This window comes from Tupaia chinensis, unplaced genomic scaffold, assembly GCF_000334495.1.
Source record: "Tupaia chinensis unplaced genomic scaffold, TupChi_1.0 Scaffold000054_1, whole genome shotgun sequence".
In the NCBI taxonomy this organism is placed as follows: Eukaryota; Metazoa; Chordata; class Mammalia; order Scandentia; family Tupaiidae; genus Tupaia; species Tupaia belangeri.
The window spans coordinates 7,477,514-7,505,376 of NW_006159512.1; the positions used below are offsets into that span (position 1 = coordinate 7,477,514).

General features: G+C 43.1%; 1 protein-coding gene across 4 annotated transcripts in view; it reads left to right on the forward strand.

Annotated features, from left to right (window-relative positions):
- TXNRD1 (thioredoxin reductase 1) overlaps positions 1-24,300 on the forward strand; it is a 66,735-nt gene extending 42,435 nt beyond the window's left edge. For all 4 annotated transcript variants that reach the window (XM_027775847.1, XM_014591842.2, XM_006141425.3 and 1 more), the window contains 10 exons: positions 717-859; positions 2,501-2,616; positions 5,177-5,402; positions 5,869-5,961; positions 6,808-6,884; positions 7,342-7,498; positions 9,925-10,032; positions 10,455-10,550; positions 14,857-14,991; positions 22,468-24,300. In XM_027775847.1, the coding sequence (XP_027631648.1) occupies positions 717-859; positions 2,501-2,616; positions 5,177-5,402; positions 5,869-5,961; positions 6,808-6,884; positions 7,342-7,498; positions 9,925-10,032; positions 10,455-10,550; positions 14,857-14,991; positions 22,468-22,530 (1,214 nt within the window). In that variant the 3' untranslated portion in view covers positions 22,531-24,300. The remainder of the gene's footprint in view (positions 1-716; positions 860-2,500; positions 2,617-5,176; positions 5,403-5,868; positions 5,962-6,807; positions 6,885-7,341; positions 7,499-9,924; positions 10,033-10,454; positions 10,551-14,856; positions 14,992-22,467) is intronic.
- Positions 24,301-27,863: the final 3,563 nt, after the last annotated feature.

Consider the following 27,863-nt stretch of genomic DNA (forward strand, 5'->3'; position numbering starts at 1 on the left):
CACTCTTTCTCTCTCCCTCTCTTTTCGTTGTTGTGATTTTCAAACACTAGGTCAGGTACTCGAACCTTGAAGCTGGCCATATGGGAATCCAGCGCCTTAGTCACCATACCACTTGGTGGCCCCAAGATATACTCTTAAAATTCTCTATCTGAACAAGGAGTCAGAAACTTACTGTATAGGGCCAGATAGTCACAACTACTCAGCCCAGTGCGAAAGCAGCCCTAGACATACATAAATAAATGAACAATTTATTTCAGTAACTTAACATGATGGATTTGATTTAGCCACGGTCCCAGTAGTTTTTTAGGTGTTGGCACAAACAGGGTCACCAGTTTAGTAAATCCAAACCTGGCTACACCAGAATCTCTTAGATTTGTTAAAATACAGAATCCTAAACCTTAACCACACTTTATATACCTAGCAATCAGTACTGACAGTCCAAAGTAAAATTCCAGTTCGTTTTTAAGTAAAGAAGAACGTTTATGTATGGCTATGTTAGTCTTAAGAATTACCTTGAGAATTAAGGAGGCCTTACGGTATTTATTTGTATGATAATTAAAGATAAAAACATGACTTATATAGTTAAGATGAAGGTCTTGTCCTTGCATACTGAAAGTTTTGCTCTTTGGATTCCATAGAGAAATGATTGAGTCGTTGCTGAGAAATGATTTTCACCAGGCAGTCGAAAAGCTAATTTTGTCTTGTTTCTTATGCAGTTAAACATGACTGGGACAGAATGACAGAAGCTGTACAGAACCACATTGGCTCTCTGAACTGGGGCTACCGAGTGGCTCTGCGGGAGAAAAAGGTCGTCTATGAGAATGCTTATGGGGAGTTTATTGGTCCTCATAGGATTAAGGTAATCGTGTGACATCCTGAATAGCTTTATTCCCCCAAGCTTTGGTTGGTGGTGGGAGGAAAATAAAGGAATAGCCACTGTGACCCAGTGTATTGAGAAGGATTCTCTAGGGAGACAGAACCAGTAGGTTTGCATGGATCTAGAAGAGGGGGTTGTTTTGGGAATGAATTCATATTATATAGCTGAGAAGTCCTACAACAGGTGGTCTGCATGCTGGGTACTCTGGTGATATGGATCAGTCCAAGTCCAAAGGCCTCAGAGGCAGGGAAGCTGATGTGTAACTCAGTCTGAGACTCAATGCCCAAGAACCTGGGGGCGGGGGGTGCTGGTGTATTTCTTAGAGTCCAGACGAGCCTTGAGTTCTCGCGTCTAAGGCAACAGAAGTCTCTCTCACTCTGTTTTAAAAGAGACCTGTCTCTGTGTTTATTCTCTCTGGGCCCCTCATTGACTAGATTGGACCTACCCACAACGAGGGCAGGTCTCTCACATGCAGCTGACATAGACTCCCTTTTTTGTTGTTGGATAATTTATTTTATTTTATTTATTATTAGTATTATTTTTTAAATTTGCTATAGGGCATGAGTGTTCACCAGAGAGGGACAAAGAGACAGAAAGAAAGGGAAATTGAGAAAGCAAGTCACTGGGCCCAGGACTCAAACCATGTTCAGCCACGTGGGAATCCAGCACCTCAGCTACTATACCACCAGCTGGCCCTGGACGCCCATGTTTTAATCCCTCTGGAAACACCCTCATGGACAGACACACCCAAAGTGTGCCTTTTTTTAAAGATAATTCCTTAGTCCAGCCAAGTTGACACCCAACACTAGTCGTCACACCCCGATATTCCAATTTGGTGATTTTGCTATTGCTCCTTCCTATGGGGCCTTTGCTATGGATCTGGTTAAATGTAAGAATACTGGACAGGGACCAGCAGTTGGCATAATGGCTATGTTGCTGGACTCCCATGTAGTTGACCCCGGTTTGAGTTTCCGACCCGGTGACTTAAACTCATACCGGGAGCGTGTGCTTGCATGCCCCAGATCCCAAGAGGAGACTGGAGGAGAAGGGATTGTGGCATGGCCATCCCCTTGGGAGGTGATTTCTCGCTTTCTGTCTCTCTGTCTCCCTGGTGAGCGCACACACCCTTTGGCAAAAGCCTCTCAAAAAAAAAAAAAAAAAAAAGGAATGCTGGACAGACTACGTGGATTTGAGGCTTTGCTCTGCTGCTTACTAGCATTGTGACCTTGAATAAGGTTATTAGTTAAGCAGCCTCCTTAACTTCTCTTGTTTTTGTTTGTTTTGTTTTGTTTTCCATTATCAAATTTTTAGGAGGCTGAAATGAGATAATGTGAATAGCATTTGTTAACTATAAAGTTCACAATTGTTTTATTTATTTATTTATTTATTTATTTTTTTTGGAGAGATTTTCACTGTAGGGCGCGTGCGCTCGCCAGACAGACAGAGAGAGACATAGAGACAGAAAGCGAGAAATCACCCCCCAGGGGGGATGGTCACACCGCAATCCCTTCTCCTCCATTCTCCTCTCGGGATCTTGGGCACGCACGCACACGTGCCCGGCGTAAAGTTCACAATTGTAAGGGTTAGTTCCTTATTAAAGTTGATGTATTGTTTCCTTTGTAGGCAACAAATAATAAAGGCAAAGAAAAAATTTACTCAGCGGAGAGATTTCTCATTGCTACTGGTGAAAGGCCACGCTATCTGGGCATCCCTGGAGACAGAGAATACTGCATCAGCAGGTAAGGGGGAAAGCAAGAGGCAAGGCAGTCTCGTGGGTTTCTGCTTCTGCTTTTTGGCTTAAGTCCACTCAACCCGGTTCTTGGACTTTAGACAGAGATCTTTGTTCATTGTGCCCTCTTTGGGAATAGGAAAAAATATTTTAAATGAAAGAACATATAAAAACTTCAGACCTAAGACTGGTCATTTTATCACTCAGTTAATATTATCACTGCTGACATATGTGTATAGACACAAGAATACTTAGATTTATGTTGTTTGGAAATTTACGTTTGTGTGAGTATGTAAGTATATATTAGGTTGTTGGGAAAGTCATGATGTATTTTTGTATGTTTTTCTATGCAAAGCTGTGTCATGATTTTACCAACGACCCAATAATAAAGGCAGATGGATAGTCACAGTGTTGTAAGTATGGTGCATGTGTATGTACTTGTAGCTTTTTCAAAGCTAGGATCACATATTAAACTTTAGCACCTGTAAAATGGATGCTAAAAGAATTAGAGGGTGGCAGATCATTGAGCTTTATCAGGCCCTAGTCCCTGTGCGCTGCTGTTTAAATAACTGTTTGTCAGTGTAGAAGGGCCTTCTGAAATAATGTGAGATAAACAAGGAGGTTTTGTTGTTTATTTTTCCCATCAGGTGGTAATACTGCTAATGTTGAGGAATTTTAAAAAGTCATTAAAACATTATAACAAAATATCATGAACTGGATAGCTTATAAAAATAGGGGACTAGCAGTTGACGTAATGACTATGTCGCTGGACTCCCATGTAGTCGACTGTGGTTCGAGTCCTGGATCTGGTGGCTTGCACTCACTGGGTACGGGTGCATGTGTGCCCAAGATCCCAAGAAAAGAATGGAGAAGGGATTGTGGCGTAGCCATCCCCCCTGGGGGTGATTTCTTGCTTTCTGTCTCTCCATCTCTCTGGCGAACACATACACCCTATAGCAAAAACCTCTCCAAAAAAAGAAAAGAAAAGAAAAGAAAAAAATAGTAATATATTTCTCACTGTTCTGGAGATTGAGAAGTCCAGGGTCAAGGCAGATTTGCTGTCTGGTGAGGACATAAAAAGCGTCTTCTTGCTGTGTCCTCACATGATAGGGGTGAGGCCGCTGTTGGGGCTTTTTTATAGACACTAATCCCATACATGAGTGCTCCACCCTCATGACCTCATATCACCTTCCAAAGGCCCTACCTCTAATGGTATTTTACCTTTGGGGCTAGCATTTCAACATGAATTGTCCAGGGACATAAACATTCCCTTCTTTTTTTTTTTTTTTGGTTTTTGTTTTTGAGAGAGATTTTTGCTGTAGGGTGCATGTACTTGCCAGAAATAGAAAGTGAAAAATCAGCCACCACCACCACCACCCCCACCACCCTGGGAGGGAATGGCCATTCCTCAATCCCTTCTCCATTTTCCTCAGGATCATGGGCATGCACACACGCACACCCAACTGTCGGGCTGGGACTCGAACCACAGTCCACGTGGGAGTCCAGTGATGAAACCATTACACCATCTGCTGCTCCCTAAGCATTCCCTTCTTATATTTTTAGCTATTTTTTTCTAATAAAGCTTTTCTTATATCTCTTTTGTCTCATATAGTCCTAACTCAACTAGAAGGCTTTTTGTCAGGTTTTACTTTTCTTTTTTGCTACAGGGCATGTGTGCTTATCAGAAGGAAACAGAGAAGGAGGGAGAGGAGAAAGCACCCCTCCACACACAGGGAGTAGACATACCATAATCCCTCTTCCATTTTTCCATTTTCAAGATTTTGGGCATCTACATACATGTGCTATATGTTTCTTCAGGACTAAGATCACACAGTTGGCCATATGGGACCTGGTTGTTTTAGCCACCAGGCCCCAGGCTGGTCCAAGTTTTACTTTTTTTTTTTTTTTTTTTTTTGCTATGGGACATGTATGCTCACTGGAGAGAGACAGAGAAAGAAACAGAGTCAAAGTGAAAAATTACACCCGGGGGGATGACCATGCCGCCATTTCTTGTCCTCCATTCTCCTCTTGGGATTTTGGACATGTACACATATACTCCTGATTTTTTAAGCTGCCAGGTCTAGGACATGAACCACAGAGTCAGCCATGTAGGATACAGCTGCCTTAACCACAAAGCCACTTGACTGGTCTGGTTTTGCTGTCTATAGTTTTTTTAATATGTCAAAACCAAGATATTGAAAGTTTCTCCCCCACTGAGAATAATGATGTTACAGGTGAGGAGTGACACAGGTTTTCCATCTCGGAGTGCACTGAGTAGTGGCAAGAGGGTGGGATTTTGATTGGCAGGTGTGTGGTTTATTCCAAACAGTTCAGCCGTTCCGACTGTGAGTTGGGTTACCGTCAGAAGTTAGTTTGCTTTGTTCAGCCATTGGTAACGTGAGCTGCTCCCACAGCAACTGAGTTGGAAGGAAAGGAAAGCATCTGAGCTCTTACAACTTCTTAGCTAATTCAGTACTGATATTCTTAAAATGTTTATTCTTATGAAAGTAAAAATACTTTGCTTTAGTCATTATTCTTATATGAGCATTTATTTTTCTCTCTTTTTTCAGTGATGATCTTTTCTCCTTACCTTACTGCCCGGGTAAGACTCTCGTGGTCGGAGCATCCTATGTTGCTTTGGAGTGTGCTGGGTTTCTTGCTGGTATTGGTTTAGATGTCACTGTTATGGTTCGATCCATTCTCCTTAGAGGATTTGACCAGGACATGGCCAACAAAATTGGTGAACACATGGAAGAACATGGTGTCAAGTTTATAAAACAATTTGTCCCAATTAAAGTAAGTTGGGGATTGTATGCGATGATTGATTCTGTATTTAGGATAAAAGACAAATGAGTCGGGGTGGTGGTAGAAGCATCGTGTGGCATTAGGAGCCATCAAGGATGCTGTGACTGCTATTACTGAGATATAAATTTGTACTTGCCTACCACCAAATAGCTTTGTTCTTATTTACAGAGAGTAATCTTGTCTTTGTCAACTTTCTTATTTTTTATTTTCTTCTGTTTAATGCTTCCATTTACAGATTTATTTATTTTAATATTTTTCTCTGTTTCTTGTGAGAGAGAGACAGGGACCCTGCCTTGCCAAGGGAGACCTTGGGACGTGAACCCAGGACCTTCCTATGTGGCTTCAGCATTACAGAGCTTTGCATCACTGCTGTGCAAGCCAGAGTACATGGGAAGTACTTGGCAGTTATCTTACTTGATAAATGTCTCTTAGAGCACAACTTCTATCACTTCCGTAGGTTGAACAGATTGAAGCGGGGACACCAGGCCGACTCAGGGTGGTAGCTCAGTCCACCAACAGTGGGGAGACCTTCGAAGGAGAGTATAATACGGTAAGGGGTGGGCCCAGGTCGTTACTGCACCAGAAAACAAATAATGTGCTCATAGAGTGTCTGTTGGGTCCTTACAACAGCGATTTGCTATCTCTAAAATGCACTGGTTCTGCCCAGTCTATGGCATCTTAATTATCTAAGATGATATAATTCACTTTGGGACAGGGATGGCTTCAAGTTTTCTTCAGTAAAACTTAAAATATAATTTGTCAAATGGCTATACAAAAGCACAGATTTTAAAAAAAAATCTATGCTTTTAAAAATAATTATTTATCATTATCATCCTTATTATTATTATCATTAATTTTAAATTGGCCAGAAAGAGACAGAGAGAAGGAAAGTGAGAAAGCAATCTACTGGATCAGGGACTTGAACCATGACTGGCCATGTGGGAGTCCAGCATGTTAACCACCACGCCACCTGCTGGCCCCTAAAGGCACAGAATTTTTAAATGAGCTAGAATCTCTGTCCTGTGCTCTTTCCTTTCATCTGCTCAATCCACTACTTAAAAAAATAACTTAGTTGAAGTATAGGCTGTGCTGTCTTTGTCTCTAAACTTGGAATGGTTAACTCCCTTTTTTAAATTAAGAGATGGAAAAGGATTTCTGCTTTATCATATTCAAAGGATTTTTTTTTAATGAAAGATTTTGTTTAAATTCCTACATTGTTTTCTAACTGAAATATTTATTTCCAAGTCTAGAAAAAAAAAATTTAAATTTGGTAATGACATAGTCAAGAGTTTAGTCACTACCTACTTTCCTTGAGTATGAAATTATGAAAATATGATTAAATAATTCATGCAAAGGGTTCTTTTTGTTAATAGTCAATAATACATTAATTTTTCAGGTGTTGCTGGCAATAGGAAGAGATCCTTGCACAAGAAAAATTGGCTTAGAAACTGTGGGAGTGAAGGTCAATGAAAAGTAAGAAAAAATACTTATGTCATATTGAATACTGTTTTAACTCTATAATATTGATTCATTCTAGAGGTTTAGAATCTTAAAGTTGATTTTTATCATAGTTGGAGAATCTGCTTTTTAGAAAACTGTTCTTCCACTGCCACTTACGTTCATTTTTTTGTTTGTTTTCTATCTTTTTTTCCTTGTTGTTATTATTTACTCTTAACTCTTGTTATTATTTTTCTCTTAACTACTATTTCTCCCACTCTCAGGTCTTTTTACAGTTCTCTCCTTTGATTTTCAAAATAGTGGTAATTGTCACCCTGTTGTTCGGTTCCTCTGAGCTGTATTGCTTTGGTTTTAATATGTTAGGACATCCCCTTCAGCCAGTCAGTTTTGGGCTTTCCTGGGAGAAGAGGTGTTTTGTTCTACCTCATTAATGCTGGTCATTGATGATGATTTTTAACTGGATGAACTGCAGGACTGGAAAAATACCCGTCACGGATGAGGAGCAGACCAACGTGCCCTACATCTACGCCATTGGTGACATACTAGAGGGGAAGCTGGAGCTCACCCCGGTGGCCATCCAGGCCGGGAGATTGCTGGCTCAGAGGCTCTATGGCGGTTCCACTGTGAAGGTGAGTGCTGTGGCTGTCACTCACCGGGATGCTGTTGTTAAGATGCACCATTTTTCAGGGGTGGTTGGTGTTTTCCTTATTGCAACTGCTACACTGCCTTCACTCACTCATGGAAGGAATAAATAAATTAAAAGAAAAGAAAAAGATTGGGGCCAGCAGTTGGCGTAACGGCTATGTCGCTGGACTCCTATGTAGTCGACCGTGGTTCAAGTCCTGGGCCCGATGACTTAAACTCATGCTGGGCATGTGTGCATATGTGCCCAAGATCCCTAGAGGACAATAGAGGAGAAGGGATTGCAGCATGGCCATCCCCTCTGGGGTTGATTTCTCCCTTTCTGTCTGTCTCTGTCTTTCTGGCGAGTGAGCGTTCCCTATGGCAAAAAACTCTCAAAACCAAACAAACAAAAAAACAAAGGATCTTTTCCTCTCCTTTGGACAATTTTCCCTGTCTCAGCTGTAATCTCAGCAAGCTCTGCAGGCCTCAAGGGCTCTCCTTATGCAGCTCCATCCTCTGGTGTTCTGCCCTGCAGCTTAAAGCCTCTGTGGCTTTCCTGAACTGTGATCTTCTTCTCTGTCACTGGGAAGTGTGCTGGCTGTTTTAGCTCCCTCTTCCTGCACAGGGCCCAGAAACTGCCTGTGTGCTGTAAGCTGGGCCATTGCAAGGTTCACCTCATCGCCTGCCTTCTCAGGGGTCACAGGCCCGCACTGCCTGCTGTCCAGTGTCTTAGCAAGGGTTGCTGGGTATCTCTCTCATTTCCTACTTGTTTACATCAGAAGGATAAATGTGGTCCACGATACATCCTTACGCTTGTAAGCAGATGCCTACCTGTACTTGGGGGGAAAATATTCATGAGAGAGAAAGAGACAGAGAGAGAGACAAGTACCCCCAATAGGGTCCTCCCTCATGCTCCCCTAGCCAGTATTAAAGAGGATTAAAGGTCTCCCTGGGATCTTAACCTGGGCCTTCCATGTGGCTCCGGTGTTGTTCACTGGTGCCCTGCCACCTGTGTCACTGCAGCTGGACCGACCTTTACTTTTGAATTAGAACATTCCAAGGTCGTTTATGCTCTCTTTAGAGAAAAAGGATTCTAGTTATTGTTTCTAGAGGTGGGCACAGTTTAAAGATTTTTACTGTAGTTGTAGAGATTTAGAATTTCATTTTTCTTTTTTTTTATTGTTTTTTAATTTCTCCCATGTAAAAGATAGAGTGAGAGAGACAGACAGACAGACACCCTCAACAGAGTCTTCATGCCACAATCCATCCCTAGCCAGTTTGGATCCCATGTGCGCTCAACGTGCATAGTTCGGCCTCTGGACGCAAATCCGAGGCCTTCTATGTGTGTCTAACCGTTGTGTTGTGTCCCCACTGCAGCACTGTCTAGCCCGCTTTCCCCATGTGTTAAGTACAGAATGTTTCCTGCATGGCTCACTGTTCTGTACAGAGACAGCTGCTAGGTTTTTAGCAAATGCCGTTCACACATGCATCTGGAGTTACATATACATTCTTTCATAATTCACATGCGCATGCTAAAGGTTTCTGAGAAATCTGATAGATTTCTTGTTTACTTGTTTAATATAGTTTTTTACAAACTCGTTTGGCTCTAAAATCCTTTTTTCTGTTCATGTATACCTACCTATACAACCCCATAACATTATACAATACACTCTGGAAAATACGGTCATAAGCATTAACTTTTGTTATTGCCTTTTTAATGACTGCAATGACTACATTGGGAGTATGTATGTTAGAAATACTTCCCAATTCTTGGGATTTTTAAAGCCACTCTAGTATTGCTGCTGTTGAGAACTACAGCAATGTTCAGTTGAGACATGCAACCTTTTCTATATGTTGAGTTATTATTATTGTTATTACATCTTTGTAATAACATAATATGATAGTACTTTGCCACTCACTTTTTATCACGTCTAATATATTGTGATATTATTACATATATGTTATAATAATAAAATGTGTGATTTCAGGATAGATTTCTAAAAGTGGAATGGTTGGACCAAAGGTTTAAAATGATTTTATGACCCTTAACATTTATTACTTAATGTTCCAAAAAAGTCTTTCAATTTTTGTCACTGATAGTATGAGGCTGTCAGCCTCATAATGTCAGGCCCACCATTGGGTACTCCGGTATTGTTTTGGGCTTTTTAAGAGGAGAAAAAGCGTGTCATTGTTGGTAACATCATTTGGTAGATGGATGGAGAAGCCATATGCATCTTTTTTTAATCAGTCTAACCAGACTTCAAACGCCTATAAAAACTGGTTTTCAATCTAATAGGTTAACATTTGGGATTTAGATTTAATATGCTTTGGGAAGGTTTTCAGTCTGCTTTCCTCTCTCAGTTTTGACCTTCTAGTTTGGATAAGTTAGTACCTTTGGCTCTTAAAATTCTTTTCCTCCATTTTGAAATAGTGTGACTATGAAAATGTTCCAACAACTGTATTTACTCCTTTGGAATATGGTGCTTGCGGCCTTTCTGAAGAGAAAGCTATGGAGAAATTTGGGGAAGAAAATATTGAGGTAAATTCTCCCTTCTCTTTTCTCCTTTATTGAATGACTACTTTTTTCCCCCTTCAATGGTTTAAAGTAATTTCAAACATACACAGAAGTATACATGTTACCCAGATTCACATAGTGTTAACGTTTTGTCCATTTGCTGTAGACTTTCATATTTTCTCTCCATCTGTGTATGTGTTATTCTCTGAACCATTTGAGGTAAACTGACTTTCCCTTTACTCCTGAATACTTCCGTGTTTATTTCCCGTGAACAAGGGCATTCTCTTACATGCTTACCTTTTAGTCAGATTCCTATTTATGGTATGAATTTTATTATTTAATGAGAGTTTCATTACTAAAGAGTTTCCACTGTCTTTCACTGTATCTAATGTTTGACAGACATGCTACCTAAGTAGTGGGTCTGAATTGTGTTTTTATCCTCTTAGGTTTACCACAGTTACTTTTGGCCGTTGGAATGGACAATTCCATCAAGAGATAACAACAAATGTTACGCAAAAGTCGTCTGTAATATTAAAGACAACGTAAGTGCAATTCTTGGTCCTTTTCGGTGATTTCGTTCAGTCTGTCACGGAGCTCTCTGTTCACATGTTGTATTGGGCATTTCTTTAGTATTTCAACCCATCAGCCTCCCAGCTGCTTGGACGTCGTGAGTGGGCAAGGCCTGCTTGCTCCCTCTTCACCTTCACTGGCACAGGCCCCCGCACCGTCAGCAGGCAGTCAGAGCTGAGCGAGTGAAGGAATCAGAGAGACAGCTTGAGACTTTCTGTGTTTGTGTTTATAAAAGAAGAGCAATGATGTCATCGACTATCTAAAAATAATGAACAGAAAAGGAGTGATGCAAGTTTGCTCCTCAGCAGCTGGCACCAGTGAGGAGGCTTTGCCGGGAAGGGCTCCTAATTGGGTTCTGATTTCAGATTTCATTACCTGCTGCTGCTTGCCGTGCCTCGTAACTGATGGCCCGTGGGCAAACTCCTTCACCTCACAGGGCTACTTCCTCACCTACAGTATGAGGGCTTGAACAGATCCATGATTCTCACACCTTTTGGACTGCTGCCACATTGAAAGGAATGTATTTCCCGTTGTCACCGGGACACATGTGCATATGCACATTCTGTCTTTTAAGCATTACATTGAATCATGAAAACTGGTAACTTTAACTTAGCTAGCACATTACCTAAAGAAAAATAACCTTGGTAAAAATAAAAACAGTGCTGAAGAATCCATATGTTAAAAGCCTAATAAAGTTTTGGCTTTTTTAAATTTAATTTTTAAATTAATTTTTATTATTATTGTTTTCTAATTTGCTATAGGGCATGTGTGCTCACAAGAGAAAGTGAGAAAGCAAGACACCGGTCTGGGGCTTGAACTATATTTGGCCTTGTGGGAGTCCAGTGTCATAACCACCATGTCAATCTGCTGACTCTTTGATTATTATTATATTTTTAATCTTGAGATTTGATCATAAATTAAGCCATGAATCCTGTTTAGAATCCATCGCATGGTGGGGCTGCTAGGCAGCATGATGGTGGGGCTGCTAGACTCCCACATAGTTGACCGTGATTCAAGTCTTGGACCTGGCAGCTTGCTTTCTCACTTTCCTTTCTCTCTCTGTCTTTAGTAAGATTAAAACATAAGTAATAATAACAAATTTTTTTTTAAATTTTATTTACATTTTTTTTAATACATTCAATTACATTATTTAGCTTACAAGGTGATCATTTCAATATATGAACATTTCTCCCCGGTCTAGTTGATCAAAATATAGCAACACTCCCTCCCTGTCTCAATAATGCTGTCTTCATCTCTCTCCTCCAATAATAACAAATTTTTAAAAAAGATCTAAAAAAGGGAATAAGAATCTACTGCATGGTTAACAAATTGTTTTTTGAAAAACCAAGAGTTTTATAAAACACTTCTTTAATGCTCTACCAAAAAGGTCAGTTGATATATTTGATAAACATATCTCCTGGGATCATTTATAATGAGTGACACAGTCAGCATAAAGAACAGTTGTATGTGCAGCTAGCTTTCTTTTTTTAGATATGATTTTTATTAAATACTTACATGAGTAAACATTATTTCTCTATTATGTAGACGGATAGCGTCAGGTGTCCTCACTACTGATGTTATCTGCTCTTAGTGAGAGAGACCTTAGTTGTACTGCGTAGCAATCAGTGAAACCACAACAGTTTTCTTCATACCAGGCAAATCCACTTTTATATGTAGTTATTTTCCCTCTGTTTTGATCTATTGACATTATATGGACAATGCAAAAAATTCTTTTCTTTATTTTTAAGAGTTATTTTATTTAGATTTATTTATTTTAATTTGACCACAGAGGGACGGGCGGATGGGGGGAGAGACAGAGAGAGAGAGAATGAGAAAGCAAGTCACCAGGTCCAGGACTCGAACTGTGGTCAGCCATGTGGGAGTCCAGCACTCTTAACTACCACTACCTGCTGGCCCTGAAAAATAATTTTCACTACTAATAAACCAATAAAAAAAAAGTTGTGGTCATCAGTTGAGTGAAGCTGTTTTGGTTATTTTCATAGACAAAGACACAAATTTCTAGAAAAGATGAACAGTGGTTGCTCTTTTGTCATATGCGTCCTGATGCGAAAGCGTGTTCCTAAAATCAAACTACCCCTGGATAGCGCTTTATTCATTTTGATCCAGTCACTTCTCACTGTCTAAAACTTTTTTTTCTAAACTATTATTTAATTTTATTTATCATCATCATTTTTATAAATTTGCTACAGGGCATGCACATTCACCAGAAAGAGAGAGAAAGCAAGTCACCAGGTCTGGGATTCAAACCGCAGTTAGCCACCTGGGTCCAGCACCTTAACCGTCCTGCCTCCTGCTGACCCCAAACTCCTTGATTTTACTTTTTAATTTTTAAAAATATTTATTTATTTAATTCCATTTGTTGTTATTATTTTTAAAATTTGATCAGAGAGAGAGACAGAGAGAGAAAGAAAGGTAAAGCGAGAAAGCAAGCTGCCAGGTCAGGAACTTGAACCCTGGTCGCCAATATGGGAATCCAGCACCTTTACCCACCACACCACCTGCTGGCCCCCTCCTTGATTTTAAATATTATTTAGCGTTCATTATCTGCTAGCTTTCTTTTTTTACATGAAATATTTTAAATATGCATAAAGATAGGGAAAGTACCTGCTATCCAGATTCCATGAAAGTTAGCATTTTCCAGTATTTGCTGCAGAGCTTTTGCATTCTGAGAGATAAACCATCAAAGATGCATTTGTAATAGCTTATATTTATTCAGCACCTCCTTGTACCAGACACTATGTAGAGGTCTACACGTATTAACGTATTTAATCCATACACAGTCCATTGAGGTGCTCACTAGTATTGTCCTTATTTTATAGACGAGAAAAACCGAAGCACATGGAAGTTGGATAATTACACCCAAATCATTTACCTAATTAATGGTAGAGCTGACATTTAATCCCAATGTAGATTCTGTGCTGTGAACTAGTATCCTATGGTATTAACTGTTATCCTGTGCCAGTGTAGTTATTTGTGTTTTTCCACTCCCCCAGGGGCAAAACTGTTCTGAAGTTGGACTGTCTCATGTTTATATTTTTGTATGTGTGTTGGCCTCCTAGTTATGTATGCATGAACATAATACAGTGTTTTGTGGTTTAGTTAAGGACGGCATCTTCTATAAATAGAACCCTGAAACTTATTTTTAAATCTCATTGTCTTTTGAGATCTTTCCACATTGTTACATGTAAATCTATTAGGTCGTCGGGAAAGTCATGGCATATTTTTCTGTTTTCTTGTGCAAAAATGCATGACAACTTTCCTGACCACCCAATAGTATATATTTTTTAAGTGGTTTATAGTAGTTTTTCAAAATAGTTGTGCTTTATTTATCCCTGACCTAACGCCGATAGTCAAGGTGTGTAGTGTAAGAGTCCAGCGTGGAATGTGTTCCAGTACCCTGGTGACAGAGCGACCTCCAGGGAGCAGCGGGACCTTGGGAAGGCTGCCCCTCACAGTGCGAGTTGTCCCTTCTGTTACTAAGAGATCGGCTGGATGATCTAGCCCTCACAGCCTTAGCAGATGAATGGCTGAGTGCATGCGATTGCTCTGCTCTTGGGAGAGAGAGCCTGACTCTGGGGTTTAGAGGTTTTTTTTGGTTTTGTTTTTTGTTTTTTAAAGGTTTTGCCATAGGGCAAGAGAAAGCCAGAAGTCACTCCCTGGGGGAAAGGCCTTGCCACAATCCCTTCTCCATTGTCCTCCTGGGATTTTGGGCATGCATACACACACCCACATACATACACCCAGTGTAATTTTCAGACCACCGGGTCTGGGACTTGCACCTTGTTCAGCCATGTGGGAATTCAGCCTCCCTAACCATCGCACCACCTGCTGACCCCTGGAGTTTATTCCCACACAGGTATTTCATAGTTGCCAAACTTTTCTTTTCTTGCTTTCAAAGTGTTTTCATATTGACGTGTCTTGGTAGTCTAATCATTTGGCCTACTCCCAAAACCATAGATGTTTTGTTTGAATGTCCCTATCATACTACTACAGATAGTTTATGTGATACAGAGAGGCAAATATAGGACATGATGCTATTTTCCTCTGATAACATTTTTCAGAACATTTGGTATTTAAAGAACTGTAGACATTTTTGTTTTCATATTTTTCTTCCTCATCACTTATAGCTGGCTTTCATCTTCAGCCCAAATATCAGTAGTTCTTAGTTGTGAGCAGCCTCTTGAGAGACACTTTGGGCTACGTAGAAGGAGAAGGGGAGAAAAATGAGCTAATGTGTATACTTTCTTTTGATCTTAGGAACGTGTAGTGGGCTTCCACGTCCTGGGTCCAAATGCTGGAGAAGTTACACAGGGCTTTGCAGCTGCGCTCAAGTGTGGACTGACCAAACAGCAGCTGGACAGCACGATTGGAATCCACCCCGTCTGTGCAGAGGTAGGTCGCCTACACGTTCACAGCTCTGTTTAAAAGCACATCAGGCCCCGCCACTGCAGTGGGGCGGTAATGCAAGTGCCCCATAAGGCCAGAAGCTACATAGCCAGCTGCAGTTCTGATCCTTTGGTCAGCCTGAAAACATGTGGGACACACACACAGGTGCCCCGGGACTCAGAGTAGCCAGAGCTGGGAAGGAGATGTTGCATGATGAGGCGCTGTCAACAGTCATCTCTGTCTCTCTCTTCCACGTGCACACTCTGCCATAAGAAAAAGCACATCATCCAGCTTCTATCCGGCAGATCCAGGACGCGGAAGCTAGTGTTCTTTCTGCTGCACTTGAGCTACTTCTGTATCTCCTGACAGTTTGAAAATGATCGAGAATACCACAAAAGAAGGCCTGGTCTCTAAAATGAGTTTTCCTGTTTATAACTCTAGTTGGGAATTGGGTACTTCTTATTAAATGGTAAACATGATGAGAGTGATTTTTGGAGATGAGCTTGTTTATTGTGTCTCCTAAATTATTTTCATGGCAGTCAGTAATGATGCCATTCACACCCAGGAAGAGCTTTAGTCTAACTTTATCTAAGTGTCAAAGAATGAGATTCGAAAGCAAGGCTGTTAAAATATTAGCAGTTGACAGTAGAACTGGAAATTGACCATTCTAGGCCTCTGGGTGTCAGTGTTCCTTCCCTTGTCAGTGATCATCCAGGCTTTGAGTATTGTGATAGTGGAGAGGGATGGTAAGCCAACAGTATGTTTACTCTGGTGAGCTGTGTGATTGAGAGGGGCCATTTCATACCGAACCAGCTTAGGTAAGGAGTTGGTGGCTTCCAGGGTACACACTGTGCTTGCCAACACACACACCACCAGCATGTGCACATTGATGCCAGATTTCATGGAGCAGCTTGGTAACTGGTTGCTCTCTGTTCCTGATTGCACTGGTACAACTGAACTTTTTGCTGTGTATCTAAAATGTAAGCTTTAAGATGTGGAAAAAATTCAGCATCCTTTTGCTCTGCTTTCTGTATGATTGGGACTGGTATCCTTCTCTGTATTAATGTCCACCCCGCTGGGATGAAAGCATAAAATATTGACATTTTAGAGATTACAGCATCATTCATAAAAAGCTGCTGTTTTTGCAAAGAAAACAACATGAGGCTTTGAAAATCTATAGCTTAAAAATCGAAGAATCTAGATGGATGCTGTTAAAGAGTGTGATCTTTTTAATTCCATGCGGGAACTCCGACTGCCTGCCCTGGGAAGGAGCTAACTGTGCTTTTTTGATTGCATTTGTTTCCTAGGGTTACCATAAAAAGTACCACATTCAGGGTAGCTCCAAAGAACTGAAATTTATTCTCTCGCAGTTCATGGGGATTAAATCTCCAAATTGAAGTGTCAGCAGGGCTGGGCTCCTTCTAGAAACCAAGAGACGACTCTGTCCTTACCTCTTTTAGTTTCTGGTAATGCTGGCACCTCTTGGCACTCCTTGGCCTTATATTGGGTCATCAGGGAAGTCATGACATGTTTTTGCATAGGAAAACAGAAAAAAATACATCACGACTCTCCCCACAGCCTAGTAGCACTTCCAGCTCCTAACTGTGGGAATCTTTTTTTCAAAGTTTGACAGGGAAAGTGCAATTTGACTGGTAGATTTTTAGGGACTTCACTAAATGCTAGTAACTGGATTTGCTAGTGGACCTCTTGTTTTTAGGTTCTAGGGGTATCTGTGGGAGTGCTGCTCAAAGTACAGGGCATACAATGTTGTTACTGGTCCCTAATGAGATAAGGATGGAAACAAAGATGAAAGGTCTAGAAACTTTTAAGATCAGTTTGATCTAATAATAAAGCCAGTATTAACGTCACATGCCTTACATGCCTTTTGAAATATTTTCCCAATGTATTTTTATTGAATTTCACAAATGTTAGTCCATTGGATGAATTAGAAATAATAAAATTTCAAAAACTAGTTCTTGGGCCATCCAGATGGCATGGTGGTTAAGGCAGATGAATTCCATGTGGCTGAAGCGTGCAGTGGAAGTCCTCGCAGCTTGGATGATATGCCAGGCACAAGTGTGTGCATGCCCAAAATCCTGAGAGGAGAACAGAGGAGAAGGGATTGTGGCATGGCCACCTCCACCTGGCTTTCTCACGTTTCCTCTCTTTTCCAGCCAGCACACACACCCTATAGCAAAAACTTAAAAAAGAAAAACAAACCCCCCAGAACACAGGCCTGAGCACTGCTTGAAGTGTTCAGAAGTAGCCATAGCTCAGGGCCAGCTCTGGTCAACTCGTGGAATTAATCTTTGAATGAACTCTTCCGTATCACTTTAGTTACTTGCAAAAGTTAACAAATTCCTCAGGTGCTCTTTGGAGCAGATTCATTGGCAAAGGGCCTCTCTGGATTTGGGCTAAGAGGATGAAAGTACTCTTTGTGTGGACTGGGGCCCAACTGCGAAGGAGTCTTCATGCCTGGAGCATCAGAAATGCTTTTGCATTATTCAGTGAGAGGGAGGCTGTTGATAATTTATTCTGGACTTGTGAGCAGCAATCATTGAATAGGAAACTGATTACACAGCAGTAATTTCAACTAATCAAGTTTCCTTGTAGGGGAAAAACAATAGCTCAAAAGGAAGGCATTTGAACGAAACCTCTTTGAGCTGCTTTAAAATCAGTTGTAGTGTGGGGACCAGCAGATGGCATGATGGTTGCAGCATGGCCATCCCCCCTGGGTGGTGATTTTACTTGTCCTATAGCAAATCTCTCTAAAAAAAAAAATCGATTGTGGTGTGAACATGGGAGTTTTGGTTGTAATAGTCCACATCATCTGACTCTGACGAGCACCTCAGAGGGTAGCAAGAGTTGGCCAAACCTGAATGTGTGAGAGAGAGCTCCGGCAGCACTGGGCTTTTCATAAGCGTCTCATGTGTTCAGAGAGAAGTGTGGAGGCTCCTCCTGGCTGGCCCACCTCCGTCTTTTAAATATAAACATGTCGTCAGTACAAAAAAAAAGTGAAAAGGCTCTTTTGTTACCTCCTACTCCCCACTTTTTAAAGAGGGGATGTCATTGTGTTGCCCTCAAACCTGTGATCCTCCCGCCTTAGCGTCCTGAGTAGCCGGGCCGACAGGCACAAGTCCTTGTGCCTGACTCATCTGCTCACTTCTCTCTCTTTTGGAGAGAAGGAGGAAGCAAGTGAGTACAGGAGGAGAAGTGAGAGAGGTGTTTGCTTTTTTTTTTTCCCGGATGCCAGAGAGCATGTGCACTTGCTGGGTGTGGGGGAGCACCTTCCATGGGGTGTGGTCACGCTACATTCCCTTCTCCATTTCTCCTTGCCAGGATTTGCGATTTGGCATGTTTTTTCAAGTTACTGGGGCTGGGATTCAGACTGTGGCCATGTGGCATCTGACTTCCTTAACTACTAGGCCTTGGGGCTAGCACTGAGAGAGGTATTTTTTTTTCTTTTTTAGAAAAGAACTATTTATTTAGGGAACCAGCAGTTAGCGGAATGGCTATGTCACTGGACTCCCATGTAGTCGACTGCGGTTCGCGTCCCGGACCCGGTAGCTTAAAACTCATGCCGCATGCGTGTGCGTGCATGCCCAAGATCCCAAGAGGAGAATGGAGGAGAAGGGATTCTTCTGTCTCTCTGTCTCTGTCTTTCTGGTGAGCACATGTGCCCTATAGCAAAAAACTCTCCAAAAAAAAAAAAAAAAAAGAACTATTTATTTAATTCCATTTGTTGTTGTTGTTATTATCTAATTTAACCAGAGAGAGACAGAGAGGAAGAGAAAGGGAAAGCGAGAAAGCAAGCTGCCAGGTCCAGAACTCGAACCATGGTTGTCGGTATGGGAATCCAGCGTCTTTAACCAACACGCCACCTGCCTGCCCCGAGAGAGGTATTTTAATAGGGTCTCACTGTTGTAGTCCTCTGCCCCGACCTCTAGGATGCTTGGTGTGTGCTGAAGCTCCTGGCTTGTTCAAGCTGGTCTGGGATTCAAACCAGGCCTCCTGTTGGGCTCCAGCCTCATGCAGCGTGGCACCCATCCACCCACTCACCACCACTGCACAGGGCCTGCCGCCATTTCTACCACGGGTTTAGTTTTATGTCCACGTCTCCTGTAAGTTGCATTTCTAAATCAGTTCCTGAGAGAGAGAATTTGAGCTGCACGTTTAGAAGCCTCGAATTCACTTAAATGTATTCCCTGGCTCTTTATCTGTGTCCCATGATAAAAACTGAAAAGGAAGCATGTCTGATGGCATTTTAAATTGCCCGTAATGCCATCATCCAAATAGCTATTTCCACTATCACGTATTGTCTCCCTCTCTGCAACCACACTCACATTTCTTTAAACAAAGGAATTTTAGTGCTTTTCAAAAAAGTTGTACTGGTTTAGTGTCATCAACATTGGATTTAAGAGTGCTAATGAAAATGTTGCAAAATGCAGTGTATCTTTTTTTTTCTACAGTAAGCATAAAAGAGATGAAACTATTCTAAGGATTTTTACATATCTTTACTAACAAGGATGAACCTTATTATTTATTTATTTATTTGATGTGCAGTGTTCCTGTTTTCTTTTGTGTTCTTATTTTAAATGTTTTAACATACTGGTCTTTAGAACTTGGGTCTGAATTTTCTTGATGCTGATGGTATATTGGTTTGAAAGAGGAGGAGAACAGTCTTGTCTCTGCTCTAAGGCCACAGCAGACCAAAGGCTTTCCCTAGGACCTTTCCTACTTTACACACAAGTCTTTTCCCTTTCATTCAAAAGACTTTTTGAAGTTGACTCCTGAGACTTTGACCTCTGAAGACAAAGTGGCCTTGATTTCTTACGCTTTTCTGTCTGTATTAAAAACTAGGACACCAGTTGCTTATCAGGAGTCAATAAAGGGGGCGGCTGGCCCAGAAGTTTGTTCGTGTGTGCCCCCGAGGGTCCAGGCCCCCCTGAGTGAAAGCCCACAGACTCTACCAGTGTCACCCTTCCAGCTGAGTTGTACTTAATAACATACAGCCTTTTGCAGACCCATTTAATAGTTCTTGTGACCAGAAAGCTTTAGCTTGTAGTCTTCTGTTTCTTGTTAATGAGACAGAGAACGAGTTTGCTCATAGGAGAGGGGAGGGGGAGAAGAGACAGGTGTCCTTGACAGGGTCTCACCGTTGCAGCCCTCTGCCCCGGCCTCCTAGTTAGCTAGGACTAGGTGCAACTGTCATGCCCAGCTGTTCAGGTTGGTCTGGAATCCCAGCTTGGGCCTCCCTGGTGCCCTGCTGCTCATGCCACTGTGGCTGGCCACTGGAAGTGTTAGTTATACTCAGTGACCACATACAGTTCTCAGTGTAATCGATTGAACATGAAGTCCTTTTATATTTTCATGCCTGGGATGGACAGTCACATTGAGCGATTGGTTCTAGTTTTTGGTTTTGTTTGCTTATAAAAGCTAAGGTTTATATGTTGTTGGGATAGCTGGATTTCTCTCTGCATGAGACTTTTTATCTGGCATCTGTCTACGAGTGGTATGGCAGTCTCAGGCAGCATCCTTGCTTTTTTTTTTTTTTTTTTGAGAGGTTTTTGCTATAGGGCACATGCACTGCTCGCTAGACAGACAGAGAGAGACACAGAGACAGAAAGCGAGAAATCACCCCCCCGGGGGATGGCCACGCCGCAATCCCTTCTCCTCCATTCTCCTCTCGGGATCTTGGGCACGCACACACATGCTCCTGGTGTGAGTTTTAAGCCACCGGGTCCGGGATGTGAACCGCGATCACCTACATGGGAGTCTAGTGACATAGCCATTACGCTAACTGCTGGTCCCTCAGACAGCATTCTGAGAGAGAAGGCAGAAGTGGCAATGCCTCTTCCAGCCCCCTCACCCTCATTATCTAGTCTGTCTCTTCAAGTCTTCTCCCTGCCTGTGCCAGGGTCCAGAAGGCCCCCAACCCCCCACCCTGGTAAAAAGCCAGGCCTGCTGATGGTTCATCATGCTGCTCTGTTCCGGGGACCACAGTCCCCTGTGATCTTATCTTGTCCAATAGTTGTGTACCCTTTGCCCAGTTTTCAGGTTACTTAACAGGGCCTAGAACTTGTTAGTTCCCTTAGTCCAGGAATGAGTTTCTGTTTTTGTTTGTTTTCCATGGAGGAAGGGAGGTAGGTATTCTTGACAGGGTCTCCCCATTGCGTTCCTCCTGCCCAAGCGTCCTGGTTAGCCAGGAGTGCAGATATGAACCACTAGCCCAGCCATTTAGGTTGTCTGGGAATGGACCCTGGGCCTCCCATGTGGCCTTAGCCATGCATAGCGGCACCCCACTGCGTATGCTGCTGGAGGACAGACTGAAAATCTGTTTTTAAATGTATGAGTATTTATTTTTAAAACTCTTGACCGTAGGGAAGTTACTTGCAACTGGCAGAAACTATAAAGGTAAGCAGTTGATGGTTAGCTTACCGTGCAGTAGACTTCTAGGCTAGTTCTCAGTGTATTTCCTACACTGGTGTGGCACAAGAAATTCCAGTAGGTGCACTCGAACACTTGGGACTGTTGTTAAAAATGAGATTCCTAGGCCCTAGTTCTTCCAGATGAGAATCATCATTTCAGTGCAAGTTTGTCGGTCTGAGCAGGGTTTGTGGACTAAGTTTGAAAACCGCCGTTTGTATGTATAGCTAGTCCTCAGTAACGAGAGGAAGTTGTCTAGTCGTTAAGGCTCTCTGAGTGCACGGCCATCAGATGTTTGCAAGGATGTGGAACAAGAGAACTTGTCACTCACTGCAAGTGACAGGACGTCACTTTTAGGCACCTCGGAAGTCAGTGAGTTCTGACCTTCCACTCAGTGGTTGCACTTCCAGCTCTGTGCACCAGAAAACGTCCTAGGCTGTCACAGCAGCCCATGGCAATAGCTCGGGTGGCAGCAGAAGGAGCTGGGACGGGATTTGTGATGCAGTCAGTATTTGAATATTTGACTGCTGCAGGGTCTCGACTGTGCACGGCGCTGTGTGTGTACAGTCTAGTATAGCTGAGTGGAACTTCTGCTCCGTGAGAACTGAAGAATCGGAGCTATTTGTTATATGAATGACTTACAGAAGGATAATGTTGAACTAAGAAAACAGGTAAGAGAAGAATACTATCCCATCTTGTCATATAAGGATTTGGTTTTGCTTTACTGTGAAGAAATGCATAGCAATGGTAAGAACCAATTAGGGAAAGTGATAGAGAAGGAAAACTAATATTAATTGCTTTAATCACCCTTATGATAATAAAATTCTTCATTAGATACAACCTAGAGTATTCTCTCTCTTTCACCTTGGTTTTAAAATGTTTTTCCCTTTTCCCTCTGGAGAAATGGCAGATACCCTTGGTCCTTTTTACTGCCCTGTTTCGCTCGTTGAAGTAGCCACACAAGTAGTTATTCATGGGCCTGGGTTATCTGAACCACTCCCTGCCCCCTCGTTTGCTCAGGAGCCTGAGGATGTCCTGCTTTCTCTTCCCCTGCAGGTGTTTACGACACTGTCTGTGACCAAGCGCTCCGGAGGAAGCATCCTCCAGGCTGGCTGCTGAGGTTAAGCCCCAGTGTGGGTGCTGCTGCCGAGACTCTAGACCACCCACTCGTCTCCTCGCCAAATCCAAGGTGAAGTTTTCAGGAACACTCTTGGGCTCCTGGCACCTGTGTGTCCTGTGCTTACCACCATCCAGGACCTTGGAGCCAGCTCACGGGGAGGCGGTGGTGAATGAAGGCAAGCAGCACCCCACTGGGGTCACCGTCATGGACTCCAAGCTGACTCTTGGCAGCGCATCAGAGGGATGCGTCCATGAAGTCACCAGCCTCAAGCCCGCGCGGTGGGCGGTGATGGAACGACTGCCAGATCAGTTTCAGCATGTCCTTTTCTTTGTCATTTTCTTACTCTCATTCTCGAGCTTCCTAATGTTGATTATCACTATTGTTTTTCTTATTTCTCATGGTGTTAATATTGGATGTGAAAATGTTAGCTATCGATTTTCATCCAAAAGCAAGTTGTGGCTTGAGTACCCAGTGGAGTGTCTTGGTGCATGAAAGAGGTGAATTGTAGCTCAGAGGTCACGTAGGATGGTCTGTGAGAGAGAACTGTCTTACAGTTGGAAATAAGTCTATGTCCAAAGTAAGTAAATCCAGTTGACTCTGGCCAAATTCGCTCCAGTGTGCTACATGGCTGATTATCATCAAACGTTTTCGTGAGAGAGAACATGGTGACTTGACCAGCCTATTTGAAGTAATAATATCTATCCCCTTGTATTATTCCCACCATTATTCATGCTGGAGGTAGGAATACACCTAAATAGGGGAAAAGAATAAATCACGTCGTATTTTATTTCACTTATTGTGTGTTGACCTAAGATTGTTTGCAACAGAGAACACTCATTTCAAACTTTTGTCTTTTTTTGAGGGGGGTAGTTTTATGTGTGTTATGTATCTATTTTTTCCCAAGGAGCACATTCATAGGAAAATAGAGTCTGTCCACACGTATGATTTAACTCTTTCGTGGTGATTACTTTTTTTAAGGAAACTGTTAATATCCTAAGTTATTATTTTTGAACACAGGTGGATGTGAAGGATTTTCATTTAAAAGCCAAGTGGTTTTGACCTTTTCTTTGATGACGCGTACCTGGTGGAATCTGGGCCGCGTCCGCCCTGCTAGCATTCCGACTTGTGTGATTGCAGAGAGGCCTCTGCTCCTGTTACCTGTTCTGTGTAAACGGACTAGCGAGGGATGGTACTCAGGCCCTTTGTCCTTGCTCTGGGTTGAGGTTTTGAACCTGTGCTATGGACATGAAGCTTCTGCCAACAGTTCTTTAAGTCCCTCTTCACTCCCTCCCCTCTTCCTGTGTTCCTCAGCCACGGCGCTGCATTTCTGGGCACCTCGGGGAAGCCATGCTTCTGCCTGGCATTTAGTCAGCAGAGCCCCCGACCCTGTCTCAAGGTCTGTGTCCTCGTCCCATCTGGTCATATGAAGAAAACGGGAAAAGAGAAACAGAGGGGGAGAACAGAACAGTTGATTACGTTCTTTTTTCTTTTTTAATTTTAACTTTAAGATTTTTTTCTGAGTCTGCCAGTCTCAGAAGCTAGAACAGTAGGCAATATGAGATAATCACACCTGATCATGCTGTGATCGTCTCTTCTTAGGGGAACGGAATTCTCCACCCCCACAAGAAAGATTACACTTCATAGCCTCCTCTTGTTTAGTTTCTGTAGCTGCCCAGTGTACCAAAACTCATACTAAACTCCATGTATGTTTGTTATAAACCTTTTGAGAAAAAAATAACAATGTGAAACATTAAAGGTATTAATATCCACTTGTGTGCCTCTTACTGAACGGTGGTGTTGGGATTCTCGGCCAGAGCGTCAGGAGGCTTGCAGCTTCACAACGAAGGTGCTAGGAGCCTGCTGTCGGGTAAGCTTGGCTGATGCCCACTGGGCCTGGCTGGCCCCTGCTGAGTGCATGTCAGTGGCGTTGGCTTTTCCAGTTCTGTTTCTTGCTGCGTCCTGATTTGGCCGTCAGCCATTAGTGTGGCCAGATGCTCCCTCCACCAAAGCTGACTGGTCTCAGCACTTTGTACTCCAGAACCACGTGTCTCACTCGCCCACGCAGTGCTGAGAGGGTGCCGTCTTCCTTGCTCTCCAGACTGAGCATAGGTATCTGTGTTGTGGGTACAGATAGACGGGTTCGGTTCATTGGCATTCCCAGCCCCCGGCAGTACTGATACCTGTAGACGTTCAGTAAATGTTTACAGAAATGTCACTTGTCGTGCTCAGATTACTCATTCACATGCGTCCACCAGTACATCTCATATGTCAGTTGTTAAGCCAGAACTATTTCATGTAATCCTCATCAAAAACCTTCCCCGTGAGATTTTTTGCTATAGGGTGCATGTGCTCACCAGAAAGACAGACAGAAACATTAAAGGTATTAATATCCACTTGTGTGCCTCTTACTGAACGGTGGTGTTGGGATTCTCGGCCAGAGCGTCAGGAGGCTTGCAGCTTCACAACGAAGGTGCTAGGAGCCTGCTGTCGGGTAAGCTTGGCTGATGCCCACTGGGCCTGGCTGGCCCCTGCTGAGTGCATGTCAGTGGCGTTGGCTTTTCCAGTTCTGTTTCTTGCTGCGTCCTGATTTGGCCGTCAGCCATTAGTGTGGCCAGATGCTCCCTCCACCAAAGCTGACTGGTCTCAGCACTTTGTACTCCAGAACCACGTGTCTCACTCGCCCACGCAGTGCTGAGAGGGTGCCGTCTTCCTTGCTCTCCAGACTGAGCATAGGTATCTGTGTTGTGGGTACAGATAGACGGGTTCGGTTCATTGGCATTCCCAGCCCCCGGCAGTACTGATACCTGTAGACGTTCAGTAAATGTTTACAGAAATGTCACTTGTCGTGCTCAGATTACTCATTCACATGCGTCCACCAGTACATCTCATATGTCAGTTGTTAAGCCAGAACTATTTCATGTAATCCTCATCAAAAACCTTCCCCGTGAGATTTTTTGCTATAGGGTGCATGTGCTCACCAGAAAGACAGACAGAAAGTGAGAAATCAACCCCTAGGGGGCATGCCACGCTTCAGTCCCTTCTATTCCACTCTCTTCTTGGGATCTTGGGCACACACGCACATGTGCTTGGCATGAGTTTTAAGTTGCTGGGTTCGGGACTCAAACTGCTGTGAACTATATAAGAGTCCAGCAGTGTAACTATTATGCCATCTGTTGGTCCCACCTTTCCAGTCTCTATTTCCCTCTGTCCTGAGTGATCGCAGGGTGGTAACAGTTACAGCTAAATCAGTGTCTTCTAGCACGTACCAGGCACTGTACCGGACACCCAACGGGTGACTTGATCCCTATGAGAACCTGTGAGGGAGCTGCATCTGTACCCATTTATAGACGGAGTAACAGGCTGAGGTGCGAGCCACCTGTCAGAGTTACAGAGCCAGTGAGTGGTGCATCTGGACTTCGAGGCCAGCGTGAGGTTTGAGTTCAGAGGCCCAGCCTCGCACCGCCTCCTGTATGTCTCCGACAGCTGCTGGGACTCAGTTTTCACATGCCATCCAGCGGTGAAGGAGCACCTTGTGTGAGATGGTTTAACACGTTTCCCTAACTGAGCTTTCCACTGCCTTTTTTTACTTCCACACTGTAGCCAGGCTTCTGTGGCCCACACTTTCCTTGCCCCATGTCCTTGAGGTTTTCTCAAAGTCTGTAACTAGGTTTGTGGTCCCTGCCAGACTCTGGTCCTGTCACCTGCGCCCTGACCTCTACTTCCGCTTGCCGTTCTGGTCACACATCTCTGCTGTCAGTTATACTCTACCCCAGCCTCCCTTAAGGTCACCTGCTCTGGATTGCCCTGGGCCAGGTCCTCTGTCTGTACCCCTGGGTATATGTAAATGTTTACAGAGATGTCATGCTCAGAATATTCGGTCACATGCATTTGATTTGCTTATGCATCAGTTGTTAAGCAGACACTTATGTTTTGTCTAATCCTTACTAAAATTCTCCCCAATTTGCATTTCCTTTCTGTCCCGAGTGATTGCAGGGTGCTAACAATAAGATGCCATTCTGGGGGTAAGAAAAAAGAGGCCCCCAGGGTGAGGCAGGGAGGCCCCCTTTTTTTTTTCTCAGCTGCCTCCCTCGCCCACTCCCACACACGCTCCAGGAAGGCATACTCTTATGAAGCCAGGAGGATCAGCCTTTGAACAACGCTGAGAGTTCTATTTTCCACTTGCTTCATACTGATAGGCTGCTGGACTTGAAGCACATTAAGTTCCCTCTTCAGACCCAGGCAATACAGATCTGAATCTAAGCTGTGCAAACTCGCTAAGTTATTTATGTTCAACCTCACTCTTCCTCAGCCTTCTCATCTGTAAGATGGAAATATTAATTGTACCCTTCAGGCCCACAGATGAATCACAGGGTAGGCTTATTTTGAGCAGCCCAACTGGAAGTTAGGGGTGGGGAAAGAAAACGGTATTCTGAGGCCACCATTTTCCTATGTCTTTTTATCCCTGGGCCCTCTTTGGAAGATCCAACTTTCCTTGCTTTCCAATTAGGTAGGCCCAGCTCTCAGGACAGTTCTGTGTAGTTAGGAACCTCTTACATGATTCGGAAGGAAAAACACACCGTGAAAGCGCCACAGAATGTATCGTTTTTCTCTTTTCTGTGGCACCCATGCCTTTTCAGGTGTCCCTTATCTTTTTCCCAAGTTTTCAGTTGCCTACTAATTTGTTTCTCCATCCCTCCTTTCTTCATATTCTGACCAAATCCTGCGATCCTGCTTGCTACATACACAGCAAGGTCACATTCTATGTGGTGCACGGGAGTATCAACTCATTATCGAAGCCGATGGGAGGTCCTGGCCAGGTACTTGGTGGAGGCCCCCAGTGGAAGGTGGGAAGGTGGGTCTTGATCAGGAGGTGGGAGAGGTGACAGGCTCTGAACTGGTATGTGCACAGAAAAACTAATGGTAACCTCGAGATTCGTGTTGCTAAGGCAGAGAAGGCTGGGCTGTTTCATGCAAGAGCCGTGAGGAAGAGGCCACTAACCGTAATTCTGACAAGCGACTCATGCTTCAGCCTGTCCGTCTATAAATGGGTACAGACACGCCTCTTAGTAGGGATGTTTTAAGGAGTAAGTCATTGGATGAGTGTCAAGCACAGTTCCTGGTACATGCTACGTGCACAAGATGTTTGAAAGCTTTAGAGAAAACTTCAAAATATGAAGGAAAATTTCAAAAACGACAATGAACGAATCTTTGCCTATTTGATGTATTCCAGCCAATCAGATGCAACTGGATCTAGTTCCTATGGATCTGTAACTGGATTACATTTATAGCAGAGAGCAGGTGCATTTCATTGTGTGGGGTGGCCGCTCTGAAA